This window comes from Mauremys reevesii, linkage group 1 (genome assembly GCF_016161935.1).
Source record: "Mauremys reevesii isolate NIE-2019 linkage group 1, ASM1616193v1, whole genome shotgun sequence".
Lineage (NCBI taxonomy): Eukaryota > Metazoa > Chordata > Testudines > Geoemydidae > Mauremys > Mauremys reevesii.
The window spans coordinates 67,002,804-67,026,151 of record NC_052623.1 but is presented as its reverse complement, the minus strand read 5'-3'; the positions used below and the strand labels follow the sequence as shown (position 1 = coordinate 67,026,151).

Here is a 23,348-nt window from a genome sequence, read left to right as displayed (position 1 = left end):
ATGCTTTTTCTCCTGCGCCTACAGCAGCAGCCTCAGCACCCCCTCCTTACGCTAGTAGGGCCACTTAATAGCTGATGGGCTCTGTTGAGACTCTACTTCAGTGAGTCTGAAAGGCAGAGACAGCACCAGCAGGGGTAACCAGAGGGAAAAGGAAGTGGGAGAGAGACTCCCTTCCTCACAGACCTGGAGCACATTGGAAGAGGCAGAGGATACCTGACAGCTCCCATCTCACTCTCCCCAATGGGGAGGAGGAAGGTACTGCTGGGTGGAAAAACGTTTCCTTTTGTGGAAACGGGACCTAAGTGGGAGTGAGACATTAAGCATATTGGAAATAGAGGGGGGCAAAGGAAGATACAGGGGCTCAGCAGAGCATAGCATTAAGGGCATGACTCAGAGTGCTGGGAGATGGACACAGAACTACACCCAGGTACAGTCATGCGGGCACACTCACACAGATGCACATACATCTTAATGGAGGACATGGTGCTAGTGGGAGAATTTCAGGAGGAGCAGAACTGAGCTCCTTATCTCCCAGCCCAACCCCCACAATTTGAGCTTTTGTAGGATCTGGGCACTAACGTGATTTCATGAACATGAGTTTGTCAGTCCAATTTTGTCTAACCTAACATAATCTACTTAAGCCCTCATCACCATAGTAACTATGCAGGCTAACCACTGCTTGTTAAAGTGTGGCAGCTCACCCCCTCAAGTGTGATGTGAACAATCCTCATTAATGATCCTTGTTAATAAAAGGCCCAGAGTTTCTTTATTGGCCTTAGCCAGCCATAAAGAACATGTGGCTAGTCACTTGATACTCTAGCACATCTGAGCCCTCAGTAAACAGAGTCAGGTGCAAACCAACCAGCAAATACAGTACATTTCCCCCTCTTCCATTCTGGATTCTTATGTAAACTAATACGGTCTGTTCTGCCTCTAAATAAACAGGTGAAATTCCCACAAGCTTCAGTGGAAGTTGTAGAGATGCATCTGAGATCAGATTTTGGCCTCTGTACATTGCTCTTTATCTTATTCCCTTTGGTCTAGTAGAATACACTTGTCAAGCAGAGCTGGATCAAGCTGGTTCCTTTTGGAAAAACTGGCCAAGATTGGGATTGTAAACTCAATGTACTTCTGCTCACAGTTTAACTTATTTGACTGTTCTGCTTCTATTCCCCAGAGTCTTACCAGAAATACTGCCATTGAAATAGCTGTCAATGTGAAGGCACTACATAATGAAACTGAATCTCTACTAGTAGGAAGGGTTCCTTTGGTAAGAAAAAATAAATGTTGTGTAACTTGGCCCTGTGTACGTCATGCTTCTCTAAAGGAGCACCATAGCGTTATAGTGCAATGAAATACTATACCTCGGAACCTATAAAAGGCTGAATCAGAGGATTTTATACTACACCTATTATTTGGGTTGGAATGGATTATGAATTGTTCTCCTAGTCCATTCACCTGCAGCATGGCAGGAATTAGTTTCTCTTCCTAAACCATTGTTAATTGGTGAGTGTCCAGTAAAGTTTTGTTGGCATTGAAAGTCATTGCATCTCTTCCCTTGGTTGCTTGTTTGTGGATCTATACGTAGTTAAGTTCTTCAATAATAACACGTGCTCTTGACATACAGTTAGAAATTGGTACATTTGATATGGTGAGGGGAGGAGGAAAGAAACAGGGTTCCTCATGCTTTTCTATCAATTGATACACTAAGTAGGAATGGTTATGTCTTTTTTGTGCCTTTGGTCTTCAGATTCAGGAGAAAAATTATTAATGTTTTATTAATTACCCTAAGTGTGTGATAATTACAAATGGATATTGATTGGAATATTTTCCTGTAGAGGGACTTGAGTCTGAAAGGAATGGTATTAAGATAAAGACCCTTTCACATCCTAAATAAATGGTACAAATCCACTTTATTTCCATAGTGACTAAAAGTCATTGCCACCTGAAGACTGTGTCAGCAGTTCACTTCTAGAAGTATTAACATGTTAGGCACATGCTCTGCTTTATTTAACTTTAGGAAGGGAACAATGCTCTTTAGATAGATGTATCCAATATAGAGGAAAAAATCTGCTGAGATTTCAAATTCCTATATGTTAATGTGGAGGCAAGAATGCAATATTTGGGTTTTTAAATGTTTGGGGAAAGGAATTTGGTTGAACAGTCTTCAGGTGGTGATTGGGATGCTAGTCTAAAGATGGTTTAATGTATCAAGGGATGATAGGACGTTTAAATTATGAAATCATACACACTGAAACCCCTCATTTTTCAGCCAACAGAGGGCACAACCTCACTCTTAGAGTATCTATGCTAAACCATTTTTTTAAACAAGGCTGTTATCTGATATCAATATATTTTCTGTGTCAGTCCACGTGTTGACTTTAGAGATACTCATAACTCTCATTTGCGAATCAGCACTAAAACTTAGCCTTGGACTGTCTTGTTGGCTTGTACTTCCATCAGTGCTGAAACAACATGTAGGTTGGGCTGACCCATGGAGATGATGGATACAGCTGAAAGTTTTGGTGTTACTTAAACTGCCAGTCAGGCACCATACTCCAATTTAACTGTCTCCCCTGACAAAGAAGCAGATCTCTTAATTTGCTCCTTCCTTATTTTTACCTCTTTTCATCTGTCCAGTTCTTCCACACTCCCCTTCTCTGCATCCAGTGCTCCTGACAGCCATGCAGTTGATACCATCATTGCCTGTACTGCCTGTTGATCTTTTTTCAGGAGTGGGAGGCAGGGGGGGTTGTCTCTACCAGTGTTGCTCCTTCCATCTCAAACTTCTCCTCCCCCTACTGAGAAGGTCTAATTGACAAGTCAGACTCTAATTCACTGAGCTAATCTTTCCATTAGAAACAGGAAGGTTCTAAGACTTTGTGGTCTGTTAGACATGCAGAGAAGAGATCTTGCACTAAGTTGGTCAATTCTCTTATCTCTGCTTCAATTTCACTATTGATTTCAGTGGAAGCAGGATCAAGCCCTTAGTGCACTTTCTCACTATAAGCAGAATTAATTGATTTTCCACTGCCAAAATGTAATTCTCTGAGACTCTATGTGAGACCTTAGATAGGTGCCATCTGAGGAAACCCATACCATTTGGACTAGTCCACTTCTTTTATCTTCCCCTGAGAAGAACAAATCAAAAACAGAATAATCCAGAAAATGAAAACATTCTAAAGTGATGTCCTCCTCAGAGGAAAAAGAGAGGCTTCATTGTCATCTATGCCCAAACTCCAAGCTCCCAGCGCTGTAAGCTAATCCCCACGGGGAGGTGGAGTACCTACAGCGCTGGGAGAGCTCTCTCCCAGCACTGGCGCAGCGACCACACTCTCACTTCAAAGCGCTGCCGCGGGAGCGCTCCTGCGGCAGCGCTGTGCAGCTCTAAGTGTAGCCATACCCAAAGTTTTCTCCAGGCCACTGGCCTTTATTAAATTCTTACCTCCCTTGTTGCGTGACATCATAGTCCAACAATAAGAACATACAACTATGAGCTTATAGCAGAATTGGGAAAAGCACAAAATATTAATATTTTTACATTTGGCACTGTGCTGATTACCAGTTGTGCTTCTGGATTGATTAGGGTGACCAGATGTCCCTATTTTATAGGGACAGTCCCCATCCCGATTTTTCACATTTGCTGTCTGGTCACCCTAGGATTGATGGAAGTTCAAGACCACAAGACTAGGGAATTTCTTACTGTAAATTTGGTTTCTCTGGGCTTGTGCATCCATTAGTTTGGGAGACTCTCCCGTGTGCTTTAAATCTCCATTTATATTTCTGGAGTGTGATGAGTGATGGCAGAAACGGATAGGTGGGCACACATCAAAGTTTTAGCTGTTTTAGTCATTCTTGTAGTTAGGACCAACCCAAATGCAGTCTCTGGATTGGTGAAATGCATGCGCAGGGAAATTAGATGTGGTAAGAAATTCCCCATTTGTTTACTTTCAGTATAAGGCAGCCATTTAACATTCTTTTTCTGGTTTGTTCATAAATAGCAACTGGATCCCCCCCATGAAGAGCTGCTGTCTGATGCATTACACAGTGTGGAGACTGAACTGAGAAAACTTGCTGAGATTCCATGGCTTTATTATGTTTTCCAACCAAATGATGATGAGGTAGGCCAGGTTATTACTCCTAAGTGAAAATAATTTTATTTCACTAGACAAGAGTAAATTAGAATTCCCCATCATCAAGTGAGGCAATTTTAAAGTTTAGTGGTTGTTTTCCTCTTTTTCCATGCAGGATCCCCCTCTGGATTATTCTAAGAGAAACAACAGAAGTACAGTATTTCGCATAGTGCCAAAGTTTAAAAAGGAAAAAGTCCAAAAGCATAAGAGCAGCCCTCAGCCTGGTATGTGTTTTGACATTGCAAGAAAGATCATAACTTTTGGAAGAAAACATGATTTCATATCTTTCATAATAGCTAAAATAATGTGCAACACCTAGAGGATAAAATCCTAGCTCCACTGAAGTCAGGGGGAGTTTTGCTGATTGATGAGTCAATGGGATGAGGATTTCTTGCAGTACATTTAGCAGGTGTGTGTCAATAGGATCCCCAAACGACTAGGTGAATAGAAGTAGTATTTTGTAGCTACTGTTTTGCCATCTACTTTTGGGATAGAAGGTCCCATGTGTCTGTTTGGGTGGTTTTATTTAACTAACTCCATGCCATCACAAGTCATTTATAAACCAGTTCTGTTTCTGTATAAATCACTGATTCCGGTTTTTCAGGGTAGTCTGAGAGGCTGCACAATGGCTTTCATTAACATTTGTTTAATTGAACTAGTCATCCTTTAAAGTCCCAAATAAGTTTTCACCGCAGTTAATTCTGTACATCAAACAAAATCCTGCTCTCTTAATTAGTTAGTAGAAGTTGAACAAACTCCACTCTCCTCTCTCCCCACTGTTATCTGTGAACATACTGCCCTGAAAATAACTGGTGTCACAACAGACCTAAAACTGCTCCAACACCTTGGTCTTTCACAGCAGGCAGTGTGTTAAACTGCCCTCAAATGCAAAACAAGCTCTCTTCAGTTGTTAATCTGAATTTAGCTTCTCAGTTCACTAATATGTTAAAATATAAAGCATATTAGAGTACTTCAGTCTGAAGCTAATCAGCATTGAATGAAAGATAAACAAAGGTACAAAAGAATAATAGTAACATAAAACTACTTTATTTGAATAAACTTGGCCTGTTAAGACTAATGTGGGCAACTAACCTTAGAGAACAATGTTGTCAAAGAGCTTTTTAATGGTCCATGCAACCGGTATAGTTAATAGAATATTCGTTGCATTAATTAAGAGCACTAGAAAAACTTCTGAAGTTGGGCTTGCATGCTGCGATCGCTATAGGAGTACAGTATATATGTTGATTTTACATTTTAATTAGTATTTGAAGTGTGGTTTTTTTTCTGACTGCACTGCAACCAATAACGTGTCATTAGTATACAGTGGAACAAACCTGGATCTTGCGCCACTGATCCTAATGTGATTAAAAGTGAATTTGTTGAAGTATATGAGGTTTGATGGCTTTATTGAGGAAACTGGAGTAAAGCTGAAAGCACGGCTGCAAAGCAAAGAACCCCATCTTTGTTTAGATACCTTCTAATGTTTATTGCTAACCTCTAACCTGCATGTGAAAAGAAACTCAGTTTTTGTGGAAATGATACCTTTAACCTTTTCCTTTGCTAGCACGGCAGTTCTACTCTGTTTTCCACTCTCTTTGGCCTAACCTTTGCTTGTAATGCATTTGAGCATGTAGAAATTAAGGGGGTTTTGCTCTTAACTTTGGTAGTTCAAAAATGGGGCACAGATGAAGTTGCTGCTTGGCTGGATCTGCTCAGTTTGGGAGAGTACAAAGAAATCTTCATCAGCCATGACATCCGAGGCTCTGAGCTTTTACACCTGGAAAGGCGAGATCTTAAGGTATTTCCTTTGTGCTACTTTTCTGCTCTTGAGAATTTTCTTTGACAAAAACAAAACAAAACCTTTCTCCTGTCCTTGCTTCTGTTATGTGCTTGTAGCTTGGCTTATACTGTGCAAATATGCAGTAAATTACTACACGCTGTCCTGTGGCCTGAATTTCTTATATGTTGACCTGTATTTTCAAGCCAAGGATATTAACAATATTGGAGATTATCTTTTCTCATGCTTCATATAGAATGATAGTATGTTCCATCAGGCTCAGTGAAAGCACTCTCATTGTCTTACCTACATCAATATACTACATTGTTAACTTTAAAAAAACCTCAGTTTTAACTAGATTTATTAAAGAGGATCAGTGTGGAAGGCGAATTATTCATAATCAATTTATTAGGCTAGTGATAATTATTTTAAATGTATCTAGTGCAAGGTCAGTAGGTAAAAGTTCATTTAAAATTATGAATACATTACTTCAGTAGTCAATGTGTGGAAGATGAACAGTTTGATGATAGTCTTCACACTGGCCATTTGCAAGCTTATGAATTTGTCTGTCAGGTGTCCAAATATAGCCCTCAGTACAGCTTTTTGTTTTGTTTTTGGTCAGTTTTTAATTTTGTGAAAAAAATCAAGGCTTCTATCTTTCTGAGATCACTTATTTAAAAAATTAAAAATCATTCCTCCCTCTTCAGTTCAAATAAATAAGAACCATGTTTTGGAAGAAGAAATGTTAGTGTGTTGAAAAATATTAGCCTGGCAAATGAGAGTTACTTTGCACTTTGAAATGGTGTTATCTGAGATTGCTGGTCTTTTTCAGGATCTACTTAAGTGCATCCATTATATGTAATAGAGACAGTATCTTTGGGGATTCATTAAATTACTTTTTCCTGGAACAGAAATAATGACCTTTTGATAATGTGTTTGAGAAATCTGCATGCAAAAATATGCAACTTCTCATACTGCATAAAACAAGAGGTTTCAATGTATACAGTATCCTAACATTTACCTCTAAAACACAAGTCATTGTGTCCAGCCACATCTGAATACTGCTGCATGTCTAGGCTGTTTCCATGTGGACATCTGTAAGGATGCTCCATTAAATTGTTTAAAAAATTGCTCCCATAGCCTGCAATACTTCCTGATAAGAGAGTGCTGACGTATGTCTGCCGTGGGAGGAATGCTGTTGGCAAAGGTAGTTGTGTTCTTGTAACGTACTTAGGGTATGGCTACACTTGCAGCTGTACAGCACGGCCGCGGGAGTGCTCCCGCAGCAGCGCTTTGAAGTGCGAGTGTGGTCGCGGCGCCAGCACTGGGAGAGAGCTCTCCCAGCGCTGCAGGTACTCCACCTCCCAGCACTGGGGCACTGTTTACACTGGCGCTTTACAGCGCTGTAACTTGTTGCGCTCAGGGGGGTGTTTTTTCACACCCCTGAGCGAGAAAGTTGCAGCGCTGTAAAGCGCCAGTGTAGCCAAGGCCTTAGTCTTGTATGATACATGTCACTGGTCCTTCTGTTTTATCCTGCATCAGTGAGACCCGTGAGCCTCTTTGTCACTGCATTAAACGCTTCCATTGAGGCCTCACAGATCCCAAACCTGCAAGAACCAAGAAACAGAAAATTATCCAAATAATACATCACAGACTACATTCCAGTCTCTGGTGTAATTGCCCATTGTCCAGCTATACTGAAAGAAGGAAACTTTATATGGATTTAATGAGGCCGCAGTTTTATTATTAAATGTCTGGGACAATCTGGCAGATAAAAGTGTATAGTGCAGGCAACTCCATGTCCTTCAAATAACTACCTGGGGCTTCTATCAACCCCCCTTCATTTTTCATCCAAGTCCCCCAGCCAACCCCTGGCTTTGACCTTAGCATCCATCCCCCACCTTGTAGGGGAGGGTTAACGTGGACTATAAGAAAGGGGGGTTTGGCTCTCTGCCATACCAATCATAGGAGCCCCGAACCGCTCCCACCGCTCTGTTCCTTTAACTAGCACATCCTTTTTAAGTGCTTTACCAGCCCATTTATCTGGTCACTGGATGCCTTCTCTATGGAGTACCTGCACTGGACATCCGCCCCACACTTACAGAATAAGTTGCAACACATAACCTAACAACCTTTCCTCCTCGCCGTAATAGGTCCTCCCTGACACCTGCTGTCGGGAAGGCGAAAAAACCCCACTCCACTGAAGCCAATTTGGTGTGAGGGAAAACATTCCTTCCCAGCCCCCATAAAAAGGAGTAACTAGCGCAATGCCCACTGCAAGTCCTAACCCAACCTGATATTTGCACCTCGAGGGGAGAGAAGTGGGTGGGTGGGGCTGCCTTGCCTGCTGCATGGAGAATGTCTGAATCTGCCCCTTTTAAAGCCTTCCGTCCTTAGGTACCCAGGGGATGAATCACCCACCCTTTTTACATTGGCTTCTGACTTCCTTACTTTCCCCCTACCTGTACAACACTGCTACCTTCCTCTGGCAAGCCAGGACAATGTCTTCTCCCCACCCCCCTTTTCAGGTGCAGTGCAGTCATTCTGAACAGGGACTAGACAATTCAAAAGCTAGACAGGAAACTCGGCACCCCAGGGCTGTGGCTTTCTCAAAATGGTAAAAACCCTTGAAAGGAAAAACCCAAGAGATCAAAATTGTAGTAAACAGCATTACAGCAGGCAAGGAAAGTCCCTCTGGCCTTGTGCAAGGATCATTTTGATTATGTGATCAAACTGAAACTTAACCAAGTAGCTTTCTGCAATGTGACCATTAACTGACTCTCCTTGAAGCTAGGGCAAATGATTAATCAAAGTGATTTTTAATTGCCAGTGGTGCAGGGAAGCCACTATCCATGAACTACAAAGAGGCTAGGTCATGTGCAGTAACCACAGTGTCATGTCGAGAGTGTTTCATATTTTTGCCAGAATAGCTGTGGAACTTCCAGCAAAAGTGCTCATTAAATCCCAGCAGACCCTTTGGCCAAATGTTTGTGTTTTTTGTGTAATAGCAGCATATCTGAATAAATGAGTGGAGTACTAAGGCTGTCTGTTGCAAACAATACTGGGAATTCTGAATGCAGATCACCAATTAGAGACAGTGCTCGGCACCTATGGTTTTCTGACTGCTGAGTTGATCAACGATATATCTCTGTGCTACAAGGACATTGGAAAACATGTCCACAAATTTCCCCTATCATATTTTTCTCCCACATGACTGAGATGTGAAAACTTTATGTGTCTTCAATACACAATCCACCTACATCCTTTCCTCCTTGCGATCCACGTTTGTACAGGCCCGCACTTGTACTATCTGACATGGTCTTTGATCCCTCACCTGTGTGTAACCATCTTGTTCCCTAGACTGTCTGCAGTGAATTTACCTTTCACCTTGCCTGAGCTATGGGAAATGGCTTCTGTCTGTTGCCCATTATAACTAAGCTGCCGGCCCACCTCTCTCCTCTACTATCAGAGGGTTACTGCAAAATTTTATCACCAGGAAAGCCCTTTCATGAACCAGATCCCCAGTGCTGGAGTGTAACCACTTCCTCCTCACCCCAGCATCCAAGCTGAAAGTAATTTATCAAGCTGAGGAACCTGACACCAGTCTTTTCTCTGTCATAGTTGGTATGTCCTGGACTCAGTTTGTGCCTCTCTGGGGCATCTGTTCAAAATGGAGAACATCTGCAAGCAGTGCCAGATGTCCCTCAAGACTCTGCCTCTCTTGCCCCTTCTCCAGCCCCAAGTACCTGATCTTAGCATGGACCTTCCATCCACAAGATCTCTCCCTTCTTTTGATGGTGGTGGGAATGAAACATTGACTGTCAGTGCCACAGGAGCTGTGGAAGGAAGGCCTGACTTAGACCTCAGTTCCCTTTGTCTGCTCTACAAGCAGACTCCCTCAGCATGTCCCCAAGTGATTCCCAAATAGTCTGTGCAGCTACCTGGGGACGAACTGAGAAGAACAATAAACTCCTGGCATCCCACGGAAGCCCAAACAGTCTGGCCAGTCATTGCCTCAACCTGTAATTTGAAGGTGGAGGGGGCAGAGAGGAGGGCTGGGTTGGATTATTGAATTGTTATAAGATTACATCTGGCTTTTATTATAACTCCTGCACTTCACCTTTCTCATAACTTTTAGAAATATCTCCTTGTCAGTTGAAGTTTTGATTGTAGAGGTTTTTGTTGGTTGGTTTGTTTTTTCTTTCAATGCTTGTGCAAAATCCAGTCACCCGTTTTATGAGGATTTTATTTATGAGGGTAGAAAGTAATATATGCTGGTTTCATCTGTACTCTCCAGCTTCTCTGTGTCACTCAGGAACCATAAACCTGTTTTTTGCTGGTCAGACAAGCTCAAAGCAGCCAGAGGATAGCAGTGATTCTGACCCTTTAATTTCATATTGTTATTTGCACATGCATTACTCAAAAATAGGAAAATTGTTCTTCTCCCTGAGTTCTTCTCCCTGAGAATTAACCTCTCTACTAATTTACAGTTATTAGCATTTTAAAACTGCTCCTGTGCATGAGAGCTGGTTGCTAATATTCCTAGCTGCAAGAGTGTCTATTGGGTTACAGTGGTAGCGTAGTTCTGATGTCTCCATAGAAATATTTCAGCACAGAAGTGTGTCCTATATTTGAAGATGCAGGATCTGGATGGTTGTATAGTGAGAGTCAAACTGAAATTTATGGTGAGGGTTGTGTATTGTTTTCATCTTTAGTTTTTGTTAACTGAGTAATAGGAACTAAGTGTTGTTGTAGCTGTGTTGGTCTCAGGGTATTAGAGAGAGACAGTGGGTGAGATAATCTAATTTATCAGACCAACTTCCATTGGTGAGAGAGACGAGCTTTCGACCTTACATAGAGCCCTTCTTCAGGTCTGAGAAACGTACTCAGTGTCACAGCTAAATACAAGATGGAACAGATTGTTTAGCCTAATTAGTTAACACACATTTCAATGGACAATTCAAGATGAAGTGGCCCTTTAACATACTTCAGTAATGGGGGAAGGAAAAAGGGGGCCGGGGGAAGGAAAAAGGGGGGAGGTGTTGGGTTATAAATTTATTGTAATAAGCTATAAAGCTGGTATCTCTGTTCAGTCCATGATTTTTAGTGTCTAGCAAAGTTATGAATTTAAGCTCCCAATTCATAACTTTGCTAGAATTATGGTGCAATGTCATTATATCAACCTAATTTCCTACAGTAGACCAGGCCTAAGTACATTTCCCAGACTTGAAGAAAAGCTCCGCGGCCTGCTCTACACTAGAAAATTAAATCCAGACCCCAGGGTAGCATAGTTAAGCTGACCTGACCCCTAATCAACATAGCTACTGCTTCCTAGGGAGGTGGCTTACCTGTGCTGAAAGGAGAACCCTTCCTGTCGGCATAGGTAGTGTCTACACTGAACCTTGGCCTGGTCTACACTACGCGTTTAAACCGGTTTAGGGAGCGTAAAACCGATTTAACGCCACACCCGTCCACACTAAGAGGCCCTTTATATCGATATAAAGGGCTCTTTAAATCGATTTCTGTACTCCTCCCTAACGAGAGGAGTAGTGCTAGTATCGGAATTACCATATTGGATTAGGGTTAGTGTGGCCGCAGATCGACGGTATTGGCCTCCGGGTGGTATCACACAGTGCACCACTGACCGCTCTGGACAGCAATCTGAACTCGGATGCAGTGGCCAGGTAGACAGGAAAAGCCCCGCAAACTTTTGAATATTTCTTGTTTGCCCAGCATGGAGCTCCGATCAGCACATGTGGCGATGCAGTTAAAAATCAAAATAAAAAAATAGCTCCAGCATGGACCATGCGGACGTGATCGCTGTAAGGGCAGGCAAATCTGTTCTATCAGCGCTCCGTTACAGAAGAAGAAATTCAAAATCATTTTTAAAAATTCTCCACACAGACGCCATAGCAGGGACTCAGCGCACTGCTGCGTGACAAGCGTAACGGAAAGCCAAAGAATCAAATGGACGCTCATGGAGGGAGGGAGCGGGGACTGGAGGACTCAAGCAATCCCACAGTTCCTGCAGTCTCCGAAAAGCATTTGCATTCCTGGCTGAGCTCCAAATGCTTCTAGGGTCAAACACAGTGTCCGCGGTGGTTCAGGGCATAGCTCGGCAATTTATGCCCCCCCACCCACCTACCCCCAGAACTGAAAGGGAAAACAATCCTCTCTTGACTCTTTTACATGTCACCCTATCTTTACTGAATGCTGCAGATAGACGCGATGCTGCAGCAGTCAACACCAACATCCTCACTCCCCCTCCCCCCACCATGGGTGGCTGATGGTGCAATATGGCTGATATCCATCATCATCATCAGCCTTTTGGCACATGGGGCAGTGCAAAAGGACTGGTAACCATGCCGACTAGCATCCAATGAGGTCGACCATGGGCGCCTGTGTAAAAAACTCTTGATTTTTTCTGGTAGATGGTGCAGTATGGCTGGTAACCATCTTCATCATAGCAACAGGGGGCTGAGCTCCATCAGCCCCCGCCCTTCATGTGTAAAGAAAAAATTCAATTGTCCCTGGACTAGCAGCGGGATGCTGGGCCCCTCTCCCCCACACTGCTTAATGTCCTGTCTGGACTATCATAGCAGCTGGAGGCTGCCTTCCACTCATTTCTCACTAACAAGTCACCGTGTCTTATTCCTGCATTCTTTATTACTTCATCACACAAGTGGGGGGACACTGCTACGGTAGCCCAGGAAGGCTGGGGGAGAACCGAATCAACAGGTGGGGTTGTTGCAGGAGGACCCCCTGTGAATAGCATACAGCTCATAATTTCTGCGGGATCTGACACAGAGCAGCTGTGCTATCTGGTTCTATGATACACTGGTTCTCTAGTACACTTGCCCCATATTCTAGGCAGGACTGATTCTATTTTTAGATACCAAAAAGGAGGGATTGACTCAGGGAGTCATTCCCAATTTTGGCTTTTGCGCCCCCGGCTGATCTCAGCCAGGGGCACTTATGACAGCAGCAGATGGTGCAGTGCAAAAGGACTGGTAACCATGATCATCTTATTGCCAATTTATGGCATGGTAAATGGTACAGTATGGCTGATAACCATCTCTGCTGTCATGCAAAAGCAAATGCATGCTGCTATGTAGTGCTGCTGAATCGCCTCTGTCAGCGGCATCTAGTACACATACGGTGACAGTCACAAAAAGCAAAACAGGCTCCATGATTGCCATGCTATGGCATCTGCCAGGGCAATCCAGGGGAAAAAAGGCGCGAAATGCTTGTCTGCCATTGCTTTCCCAGAGGAAGGAGTGACTGACGACATTTACCCAGAACCACCCGCGACAATGATTTTTGCCCCATCAGGCACTGGGATCTCAACCCGGAAATTCCAAGGGGCGGGGGAGGCTGCGGGAACTATGGGATAGCTACGGAATAGCTACCCCCAGTGCAACGCTCCAGAAATCGACGCTAGCCTCAGACCGTGGACGCACACCACCGATTTAATGTGTTTAGTGTGGCCACGCGCACTCGATTTTATACAATCTGTTTTGCTAAACCGGTTTATGTAAATTCGGAATAATCCCGTAGTGTAGACATTTGTCTCTCTCACCAACAGAAGTTGGTTTAATAAAAGCTGTTACCTCACCCACCTTCTGTCTCTAATAGGAATTACAATGTTCAAAAAAAGCTCTTTTAGAAAATATTAAAAAAATCCTTTGAGATTTGTTAGATTTTGGACTCACTGGATGTCTTTGTTAAATTAGTAATAAAGCTAGACGAAATCTCTGATCTTAAAGATGTTAACGTAGAATTCTATATATATTGTTTGTTTGGAAATATTAGAATGGAAACCTTTTTGCCAAAGATTGAGTGGCAGACCTTTTTTGGGCAGGGGGAGGCGGGAGGTAGAAGGCAGCCTACCCTCTCTAGCCTTATCTCCAGAGTATAGTACAGATGAAGATTCCCTGACAGCTGACAATTTAAGAAGAAAATTGTTGCAAGAACTTTCATCAGGTTCTTCTCCAGTTATTTTTCAAGGATCTCTTGAGTACTTACGTCATTGGGTGCTAGAAACTGTGAAGTGAGCTGGCAACGTAGCTAGCTGTGTGGCATGGAAATGGGGTGGGGGGCGGAGAAGGTCCTGCTCTGGAGCTAGAGTTGAAATTGTGCTGAGGGTCCCCCTTCCAACCTATGTTAGCTGCCATCTTTGAAAACCCAAAGCAAATGTTGGCCAAATGGAAGTTTGTTAATCAGATGTCAAATAAATAGAGAGATATGATACCAGATATAAGGTGATTAATGTATGCTTTTGGAGAGTGGGGTGCACTTTGTGATTTGCAGTGTGTTGCTGTTCCAAATCCCTCCCTTTGTGTAGGGCAAAAGTCAAAATAAAAGAATCCCTGGAAACTTTTTGGCATCTAGATGGCATCTAAAGTCGCCATATGTGCTGTCTTCTCAAAAGAATGGTTTGGGGAGATCTCCACAAGAGAAAATTCAGAGCTTTTTTACCCTTGTTTGGTTTTTTCCCCTCAAGGATGGCACACTTTAACTGAGGGGCCAGGAGAATTTGTAATGAGAGTCTGAGGCCTAGGGATGAGGAAAGAGCTGTTGATATGCTGAAAGGGTCATACAATGATCCTGTCCTCTTTCTAATCCCTGAAGTCTGACAAAATCCTGCTACAATGTTCAACTACCAAAAAATCCTACGAATGAAAACTCTGGCAATGCCTCATCAAATTCATGCCCAAGTTTGGTGGTGATGGTGAAAGATGTATATTCTATTTTCATTCTATGTTGAAGTGACTGTAATTTAGATGGAAACAGTAGATCCTCTGACAAATTGTTGCAAGGAGGTTTCTGAGTAGTTGCTTTGAACTTTTTTTTCTTCATTAAAAAATTAACTTGAAGGCAAATAAGAAAATTTTCTACAACTTTGAATCTATAACCTTATGCCCATTTGTTCTCAGGAAAACAGTTGCAGTCATTGTTATGTGTGTTTAATAATTGTTGCATACATTAACTATTTTTCTTTCTTAGATGTTTTTGTTGAATACTCAAGAAAGAGTGAGATTGACAGCAGAGGATAGAACAAAGTGCAGTACAGACAGATGTGCTACAAGTTTCTTCACATTAGTCTGTCAATCCAACTAAATGTGCAAAACCCTTGCAGTTTTAGTCTGGGGTCCATTCTGAGCAGGACCTTCTAATTATGCTGAATCATCATATGTGATGGTCTTGAGCTGTAGTGTAGATAATTGTCCATTGAGAAACAGGACCAATTTCTTTCCATTTCCTGCCTAACCTGAATTTGAACTCAAATCTTCAAAGGTGAAGAGAGGCCAATGTGTTCAGTTTGTACCCACTTAAATTTTATATAGCAAAAGGGATTTCTTTCAGTTTTATACCACACTCTCCTTGTCTCAGGCTGGTAAATGGAAATTAAATTGCATAATAACTTAAGTATCAATGCTTATTTCCAGAGTTTTAGATGTCTTCAGAACACATATATGTGAACTCTTGTAGAAAGTGTGCATACCATGATATATATATTGTTACCACAGTTTTTACAGTACATTAAAATAAGAATTAATTTATGCTGCCCTTTCCCTCTCTATTATTCTTGATGTGGAAAATGTATTCTCCTAAAGTGGAAGATTTTATATTTCAGAAATAGTTTATATGTTCATAATTTTTCAAATAACTTTAATAATATTTAAACCTTGCACTTACCTGGCATAATTAATCCAAGAATTCCAAAGTGTTTAACAAAGGTGGGTTTTGTATATGGGGAAACTGAGACTCGGAAAGTTTAGGTAAACTGCTTGAAGTTACATAGTCAGTAGCAGAGTCAGGAATCCCATTCTGCTACTCTGACCGCTAGACCAATACAAATTAAGCAAGGTTCAATTCCTTTTTTATTTCAACTACACACTGTTTACAAAAAAAACAAAAAACTAATTCCATAAGCAACCCATAGTGGGTTGGGTTAAATAAAAGTATGATGGCTATGCCAAAAATGTAGACAAATTGTTGAAATAAAGTGAATGAAAATGAGTAAGCTGAAACAAATAAATAAATCTTGCACAATGCCCTTGAAATTCTGCAAATTCACTGCCAAAAGGAATGAGTTCCAAAGGTGTGGGTGATTGGGGGGAGGCAGCCTCTTCGTAAGAGGTCCTTGCTACTGCCAGTTCTGAAGAGTTGGGTCCCAGAGAACGCTATCAAGAACATTTCAGCTGATCTTAACTGCCTCATTGATGTACATAGAGAAAGTTATACAATACATTCAGATTTGTTTCTTGTGTACTTTCCCATTTTCCTTCTAGATGTCATTATCATGTTTGTCAGAAACTTTCCTCTAATTACCAAGCATATCCATGTTAAGATACTTATCTTTCTGGACTGAGAAATTCACTGTAACTTTAGCTATTGTTCTCTGAAGGAAAGTTGTCCTACATACCTGTAGACCTACATCTACTTTCCCATGGGGATGTGCGTATTTGCTGATTAAGATAGGCATGTTAGAGCCACAGATAAAATAAAAATTGATGGATGGAAGCTATGATCTATCACATCTCTTGAAGCCAACAACTGCTAAGTTAGAGAGGAGAAGGAGATTGAGCAATTTCTGGAAATTTAAAAAAACCTAATGGCTGTGCACAGAAGTCAGGAGAACACAAAAGTAAGGGTTTGTGTTAGATACAGCAGTAGTTGCAGGTAAGTAATTTTCTCTGTGCTGAATAGAAAGAGGTTCATGATAAGTTGTCTGTAATGTATATTTTTTGCTACGTTAGATAACACTTTGCTATTTCCACATTTAGAAATGTGTTTGCTGTTGCAGATCACTTAAAATGAACTGTAAAGGATTCTGTAACTGCTGCTGGCTGAATTGCATTGGGCTTTTTCTCTTTTGTAAATAAACCCTCCTCTCCTTTTCTTTTGTAGGACCTGGGGATAACGAAAGTGGGTCATATGAAGCGAATTCTCCAGGGAATTAAAGAGCTTGGCAAGAACACTCCCTTGTCTGACGTGTAACAATACTGGTGCTATCCTTGGAAGGAGAGAGAATTGCTAGTTAGCAAAGTGGAGGCACTTTGCTGTCTTTGTAGTTTACTATATGGTTGAATAAGCACTGGTGTACTATGCAGGTTAATATATCTGCATTCTTGTGTGGTGAAGAGCTTGACCTGAGAATCTGAATGGTTTTGTGCCAAAAAAAAGGGGAGGGTTATATGTGCTGTGAAGACCTTTTCTTAGTGTGCAAACTTGGCAAGTTCAAGTAAGCACATTTTGGTAAAGAGGTTGGTATATAGTGAACTGCATTGCCTGGAAAATGTAATTAAGTAATGATTGCTTTCCTTACATATGGCCCAGTACAGCTCTCTTACAATGCAGCAATGTATCAATGTAGAGCCTGAGTTTGCCTGGTTAACTTTCTGAGGCATAGCTTCCCTAAAACATTTTGTACAGAAGACTGAGAGATGGAACGTTCCTGGTTTTGCTTGCAAGACTGACATTGCCTCAGGTACTTAGCACTCACTGGCCAAGGAGTATGGTTACAGACACCACGAATGCAAACTATAATGCATGGTGTACCTGTCTGAATCGTCTGTCTTTCTGTTGCATGACATATCTGATACTTCAAACACTTGAACAATTTTTATATCAGTTTTAATAAGATTTAATTTATTACTACTTGTGTGTCTTTTATTTGGTTACAGGCACTTTTCTATTCTTCAGTGTTGTATTTTACCTGAACATGTTATGTGGCAAAGGACTTGTGGATGTGAACACTTAGTATCTGTGCCATATTTAGCAAATGATGTGCATTATATATAATTGACACATTCTATAGTTAGGTTTTTAAATTACCCATGTAGACTAGGTATATCAGGTAATTAATGCCTGAGTGTTTTGGAGAGACAGGTACCTCACAAAATTATCAATCAGCATCCTAAATGGAAAATTATGAGAGAATTTTCTTATGGCGCATTTCAATGTAGCTAGTCAGTTACCTTGAATATCTGTACTATAATTTATTTATTATGCAAAAAGAGGATTAAAAAGGTTAGTGAAACATTTTTTAAAAGCCAGAAGTAATTTAATGTTATTTACTATTGTATAAAATGTTTTAATGTTATAGCTGATTTGATTTTGTGAGGTAAACTTCCCCAGTCTGATACAAGAACTTAGCCATGTGCACCATTTTAATATTATTTTTTAAAGGTTCATTAAATACCAAAACAATGTACGCATCTACTCCACATATCTATATTCAGTCTGTTTCTTACCAGTACTACTGCACTGGTAAATCATACATATTTAGTAAAAATGTTAATCCTTTCCCAAGTATTGTACACTATGCATGCTTAGGTAAATCACATGCAAAACAATAATACAGAGTGTAAACAGGTTCACTTAGAATTACTCTGATACTAAACATTTCATTAGAACAGGGTTTATGCAATTCAGTGGGGGTGCAGCTAAACAAGGCATAGTTTTATAATTAATTGAGTTCCCAGATAATTTTTCACCAAGTATTTATCTGATGGGAAAAGAATTTAAATATCTCTGGAGATAAAAACTACAGTAAAACTACTTAAATAATTAGGATATCTTGATGGTTCACAACTTGGGTATAGTTACACAGTAAGTTTTCTCTATACTGAAAACTTACATCAGCATAACTACGTCTCTCAGGGATGTGACAAATCCACAACCCTGAGAGACTTAGCTGTGCCGACTTAACCCCTAGTGTAGACAGTGCTAGGCTGATGGAAGAATTCTTCTGTCAACCTAGCTATCACCTCTCAGGGAAGTGGATTAACTATAGCAACAGGAGAACCACTCCTGTCACTGTAGGGAGTGTCTACACTGAAGTGCTACAAGAGTACCTGTAGCCTTTTAAGTGCAGACATACCCTAACCAGCTTGTATAAAATGGATACCTCCTTGCCGTTTGTAAGAATGCAGCATGCCAGCAAAAGAGGCATAGCTTTTACTAATATATCCTCCTTTTCAACAACAGAGGCTTTGTCAACTCTTAAAGGTTAAAGAGTAGGTTAATATATGATTGCTTTATGATATTTGAGCAGACTTTCATTTGGTTTAAAAAAGTTTGTTTCCCACATTTTTAAAGGGAACAGTGTCAAGTATTAGGTTTAACTTTGACCTACCTTTCTCATTTGGTACCTGGAAGGTAAATGTCTTACTTAATTTTTTTTCTAACATCATTCGCCACTCTCTTGCCAGGAAATTTTTATTAAAAAAAAAAATAGCTCAAGTCTGTCTGTCTCAGGCGCTATGTGCTCTTCTGCTGTGGAGTAAATAGAAGGACACAGTTCCGAGAACTATGCTGACATAACTGATTATGCTGGTAAACAAACAAAAGAAAGAAGCTGTGTTCCATTAGGTTTTCAGCAAAAAACAAACAAAAACTGTTTGCCAAGTGCATTATTTTCAAGCTGTTGTACTAAAAGGGTATGCAAACAACAGAGAGTTTTAAGAATGTACTTGACACTGACCCCTTTAATTATGTTCAGATGACATCTGTTATGTCTCCATAAACCATCTTTCCTTTCTCTCCCAGCTTCTCTGTAAGCTACAGTGTGTACATTTTAATGTGCAGCAGCATTCTAATTTGGGGGTGTTCTGATAGAATATATAATTAATCTTGCTGGTAAACTCAAGATTACAATTCATTGAAGTGTTTTCTTTGCTTTCCTAGTCATAGGATGAATTCTCTCTAATGTGCTCACTGTCTCACTAAACAATGCATAGAATTGGGCATATGCAGCAGAATTTCTTAAGACTATACAGAAATTGAGAAAGAGGACTAAAGTGACTGCCTTTGAAAAGGGTGAACTCCTTTTGCACAGGAAAATGTATTATTAATAATTCCTCTTTGTTATAACACTCCTAAAATTACCTCAGGATAGGACAACTTTTCAGCTGTTGTCTTTCTATCAATAGTCCAGGTTTTTTAAATGACTGCCAAAGAATTTAACGTCAGTTATGTAAGTGGGGGTTTTTGAATGTACAAGTTAGACTAAATATTTCAGACTTTATTTATATTGTATTGACAGAGGCCCAGGAGAGCAAATTTTATAGGAAACTATGACTCAAAAATGTATTGCATATCAGTTCCAAATGCATTGATGAGTAGAACAAAAATAACTAAAGAATCCTTTTACTGAAGGCACAACGTCTATAATGTTGTTTACTTATGTGGATTTTCTGCAGAAAGTACTCTTTAAACACAGTGTTACTAACTTATGATTTGATAGCAACTTTTGAAATATTAAGTGTTTTTGTTAAAGCCCCAGCTTCTGGAGTCCTTTTTTTTTTTAAAGAGAGTTTCAAGTCCTCCTGGCTATGGAGAAAAGGTTGAAAACATGTACTTGAAGAGCTCAGAAAGCAGAAGGCAAATGAAGAGACCCCCAAACTATTATGATTGGGGGGGGGGGGGTGTCTGACTCATGACAGTTGAAACCTTGTGGCAGGTAATACTATAACCAACAAACAAACAAACAAACAACACCTCACTGGAAAAAACATGACTTAATACACTTAATATAACACTTCTGCTCCTGTATGTAGACAACTCACCTCTGCCCCATTGCAAATATGTGCAAGGCAAAACAGGGCAGTTGTTATTAAAAAGGAAGTGACGGTATTTGTTCAGATGACCTGGCTCTACTTCTTAGAAGGAGGAAAGGGAGACATGCATGTTAAAATGGTAGTAAATTGTCATGGGCAGATATATTATCTTAAAATCAGGGTTTGTTTTTTGTATAATGTTTTCTCTTCCTGGCATTCAACTATTGTAGCAACCACTTTTTCAGATGGCACGTGTGCTGCCTTTATAATATAAAATGCCTTCTTTAAAAGAGTCTGTTCAAATCACAAATGCAAATAGTATTAGTTTTTACGGTATTGTAAGGGGGGAAATATGTACAAAAATGTGAAATTGTTAAATTTTTTTCTTTTCACTATATTTTTGTGCATTTTCCCCTTTCTACTTTTTTCCTATACCCCCCCCCCCCTCCATCCACCCCAGTACGCTTCTGTTTAAAAGGAAAATATTTTACACTTAAGGGGGAAGAGAAAATCAATAATAAAAAACCCCAGCTGAACAGTGTCTTTTTCAACATAATAGTTCTGTCTCAGCCTCTTCTGCTCTGGGGAAGGAGTAACGTTATAGCTAATGTGCCCTAAAACATATCATTTTAATGCAAGCAAGAATTATTATTTTCCAATATAATGCCATATTCCATTTTTGTGGATTTCTCTGCGTTCTCTGATATTTTGTCTATACAAATATGTAATCTGCCAGTTTATAATTTTTAACTGGATTAAATAATGCCAGTTAACCTTGTGAAAACTGCACAATACCCACATGAGACGTACTTTTTTTCACAAGGTATCCTGGTAAAGACTGTCAGTGTTCTGTCATTGTATCATAGCCCTGCCTGCTGGCAGGTTGACAGAAAACCTGTTTCACACTGAATGGTAAATTAATATATAAACCAAGACATAACAGAAAGTAGAGTAGTGTTACTTTTAAAAATGTATTTAAGAAAATATATTGTACATAGATAATGCCAATTGGACATGAAAGACAAAAAGGACAGAGAATCTATTTTGCTTGATTCCTAATGTTTATGATTGCACTATTAATGTTTACCACTGTTTATTCATAGCTATATCTGTACCTCTGAGTATTAGGCTCCTTCATTTGTTTGACAGTTCTGGTAACTAGTAATTAGTGGTGTAAAAATTGTTGATATTTGTAAAAGTTTCAGTTATGTGAGATATATATATATATATATTGTTGAGGATAAATGAGTTGGAGTAATATATTTATCTTACAACCAGGGAATTAGCTGATAATTCATGGGTGAGTAATTCAAAGCCACAGAGAGTTATATGGAGTTTTTCTCCTTTCTCCCAAGTAGGATAAATATCTCACTATTGCATTATACTGTGTTACATTTATACAACAAGATCCTCCTTTTGCTGATTCTTTAGTAACAGGTTATACATTTTGGGGTATGATTTTTATATCAAAATGCTGCTCGTTCAAGCTGCAAAGATTTTAATGTTTTCAGGAATTGTAAATGACTATACTGTTGGCTTGAGTAAAATAATTAGCTGGATTTTTTTGATGACTTGAGATAATTGAGGAATTTGGATAGGAATTAAAATTTGGCTGGTATACTTTTATAGACAAAAATCTGATACTTTATAATATTATCAACACTGCTGATAGCAGTATCACTTAATAATCATCAATAGAAGGTCTTCACTAGTTGTATAAATCTGTGTATTTATCTATATATGGGATATAGTGTGGAATTTGATATTTTATACAAAAATGCATTTTCTAGTTCTTTTCTACTGCTGTTGTGTCATGTTTAATAGCTCTGTTAATGGTTTGCTTATGTACTTGAAATGCTCATTTCTGCCATACAGAAGCCCAGTTTATTTCTCAGAAATTATATTGAATTTGGAAAGCTTCCCATCTTTACTCTCACAAAAGATTTTCTAGAATTCCCAAGGTCCATCCCGGCAACCCACTGAAGTCAGTGGCAAAACTCCCATTAACTTCAGTAGGAATAAGAAGAGGCCCCTGTTTTTCTTCTGAATTATTGAATTAAAGGCTGTAACAATAGGCACTTAAGTACAAATTCATTTGTTTAAAAAGTGAATGTGATAAAGGACAAAACACCCAAAAAATGAGAAGTAAAACCATCAGAAATGTAGGATTTTATATCTCCAGCATTTACAGGCAGGTTTCACCAAGTCTTAAACTTTTGTGTGTATTGCTATGCTAAATTTTATAACAAAAGACATATTTCATCCATTCACAGCCCAGAAAAATAAAACATGATCACCCTCATCAGTGACATTCAAATACTTAACATCCTTGACTAAATTGGCAACAATGCTGAGTTTTGTTCACCAGAGTGAGCATGCAGTTGTGCTTTAACATTTCCAGCAGGTGGCAGTTAAACACAACAGGCCAGATTTTGAAAAGACCTGAGCTCCCACTCAGGCTATGTCTACATTACCACAGTAAGTCGACCTACACTACTCAACTCGTAGCTGGAGTCGATGTACCTTAGGTTGAGTTATCACAGGATCTACACCACGGGGGGTTGATGGGAGAAACTCTTGACTTACCTCACTCTTCTTGTTGGGGGTAGAGTACAGGGGTCAACTGGATAGTGATCTGCTGTCGATTTGGCGAGTCTTCACTAGACCCGCTAAATTGACCACCAGTGGATTGATCTTAGAGCATCGATCCCAGAATGTCGATCTCAGCTGTAGTGTAGATCCTGGCTTAGTAACCTAAATGAAGCAGATGGATTTTGCCTGTCAGCGTCCATTGAGTTATCCAGCTATCTTAGAGATGAAATCATGGCCCCATTGAAGCCGGTAGGATTGGGACCAGTATTCCATCCTAAG

The 23,348-nt window shown here is 40.1% G+C and overlaps 1 protein-coding gene across 6 annotated transcripts in view; it reads left to right on the top strand.

The window, feature by feature from the left end:
* The window catches only part of DGKH (diacylglycerol kinase eta), a 259,630-nt gene extending 240,661 nt beyond the window's left edge, over positions 1 to 18,969 (top strand). For 5 of the 6 annotated variants that reach the window (XM_039496971.1, XM_039496970.1, XM_039496975.1 and 2 more), the window contains 5 exons: positions 1,178 to 1,270; positions 4,002 to 4,121; positions 4,249 to 4,357; positions 5,801 to 5,931; positions 16,825 to 18,969. In XM_039496971.1, coding sequence (XP_039352905.1) covers positions 1,178 to 1,270; positions 4,002 to 4,121; positions 4,249 to 4,357; positions 5,801 to 5,931; positions 16,825 to 16,914 — 543 coding nt within the window. In that variant the 3' untranslated portion in view covers positions 16,915 to 18,969. The remainder of the gene's footprint in view (positions 1 to 1,177; positions 1,271 to 4,001; positions 4,122 to 4,248; positions 4,358 to 5,800; positions 5,932 to 16,824) is intronic. The other variant, XM_039496972.1, reaches the window with a different exon arrangement.
* Positions 18,970 to 23,348: the final 4,379 nt, after the last annotated feature.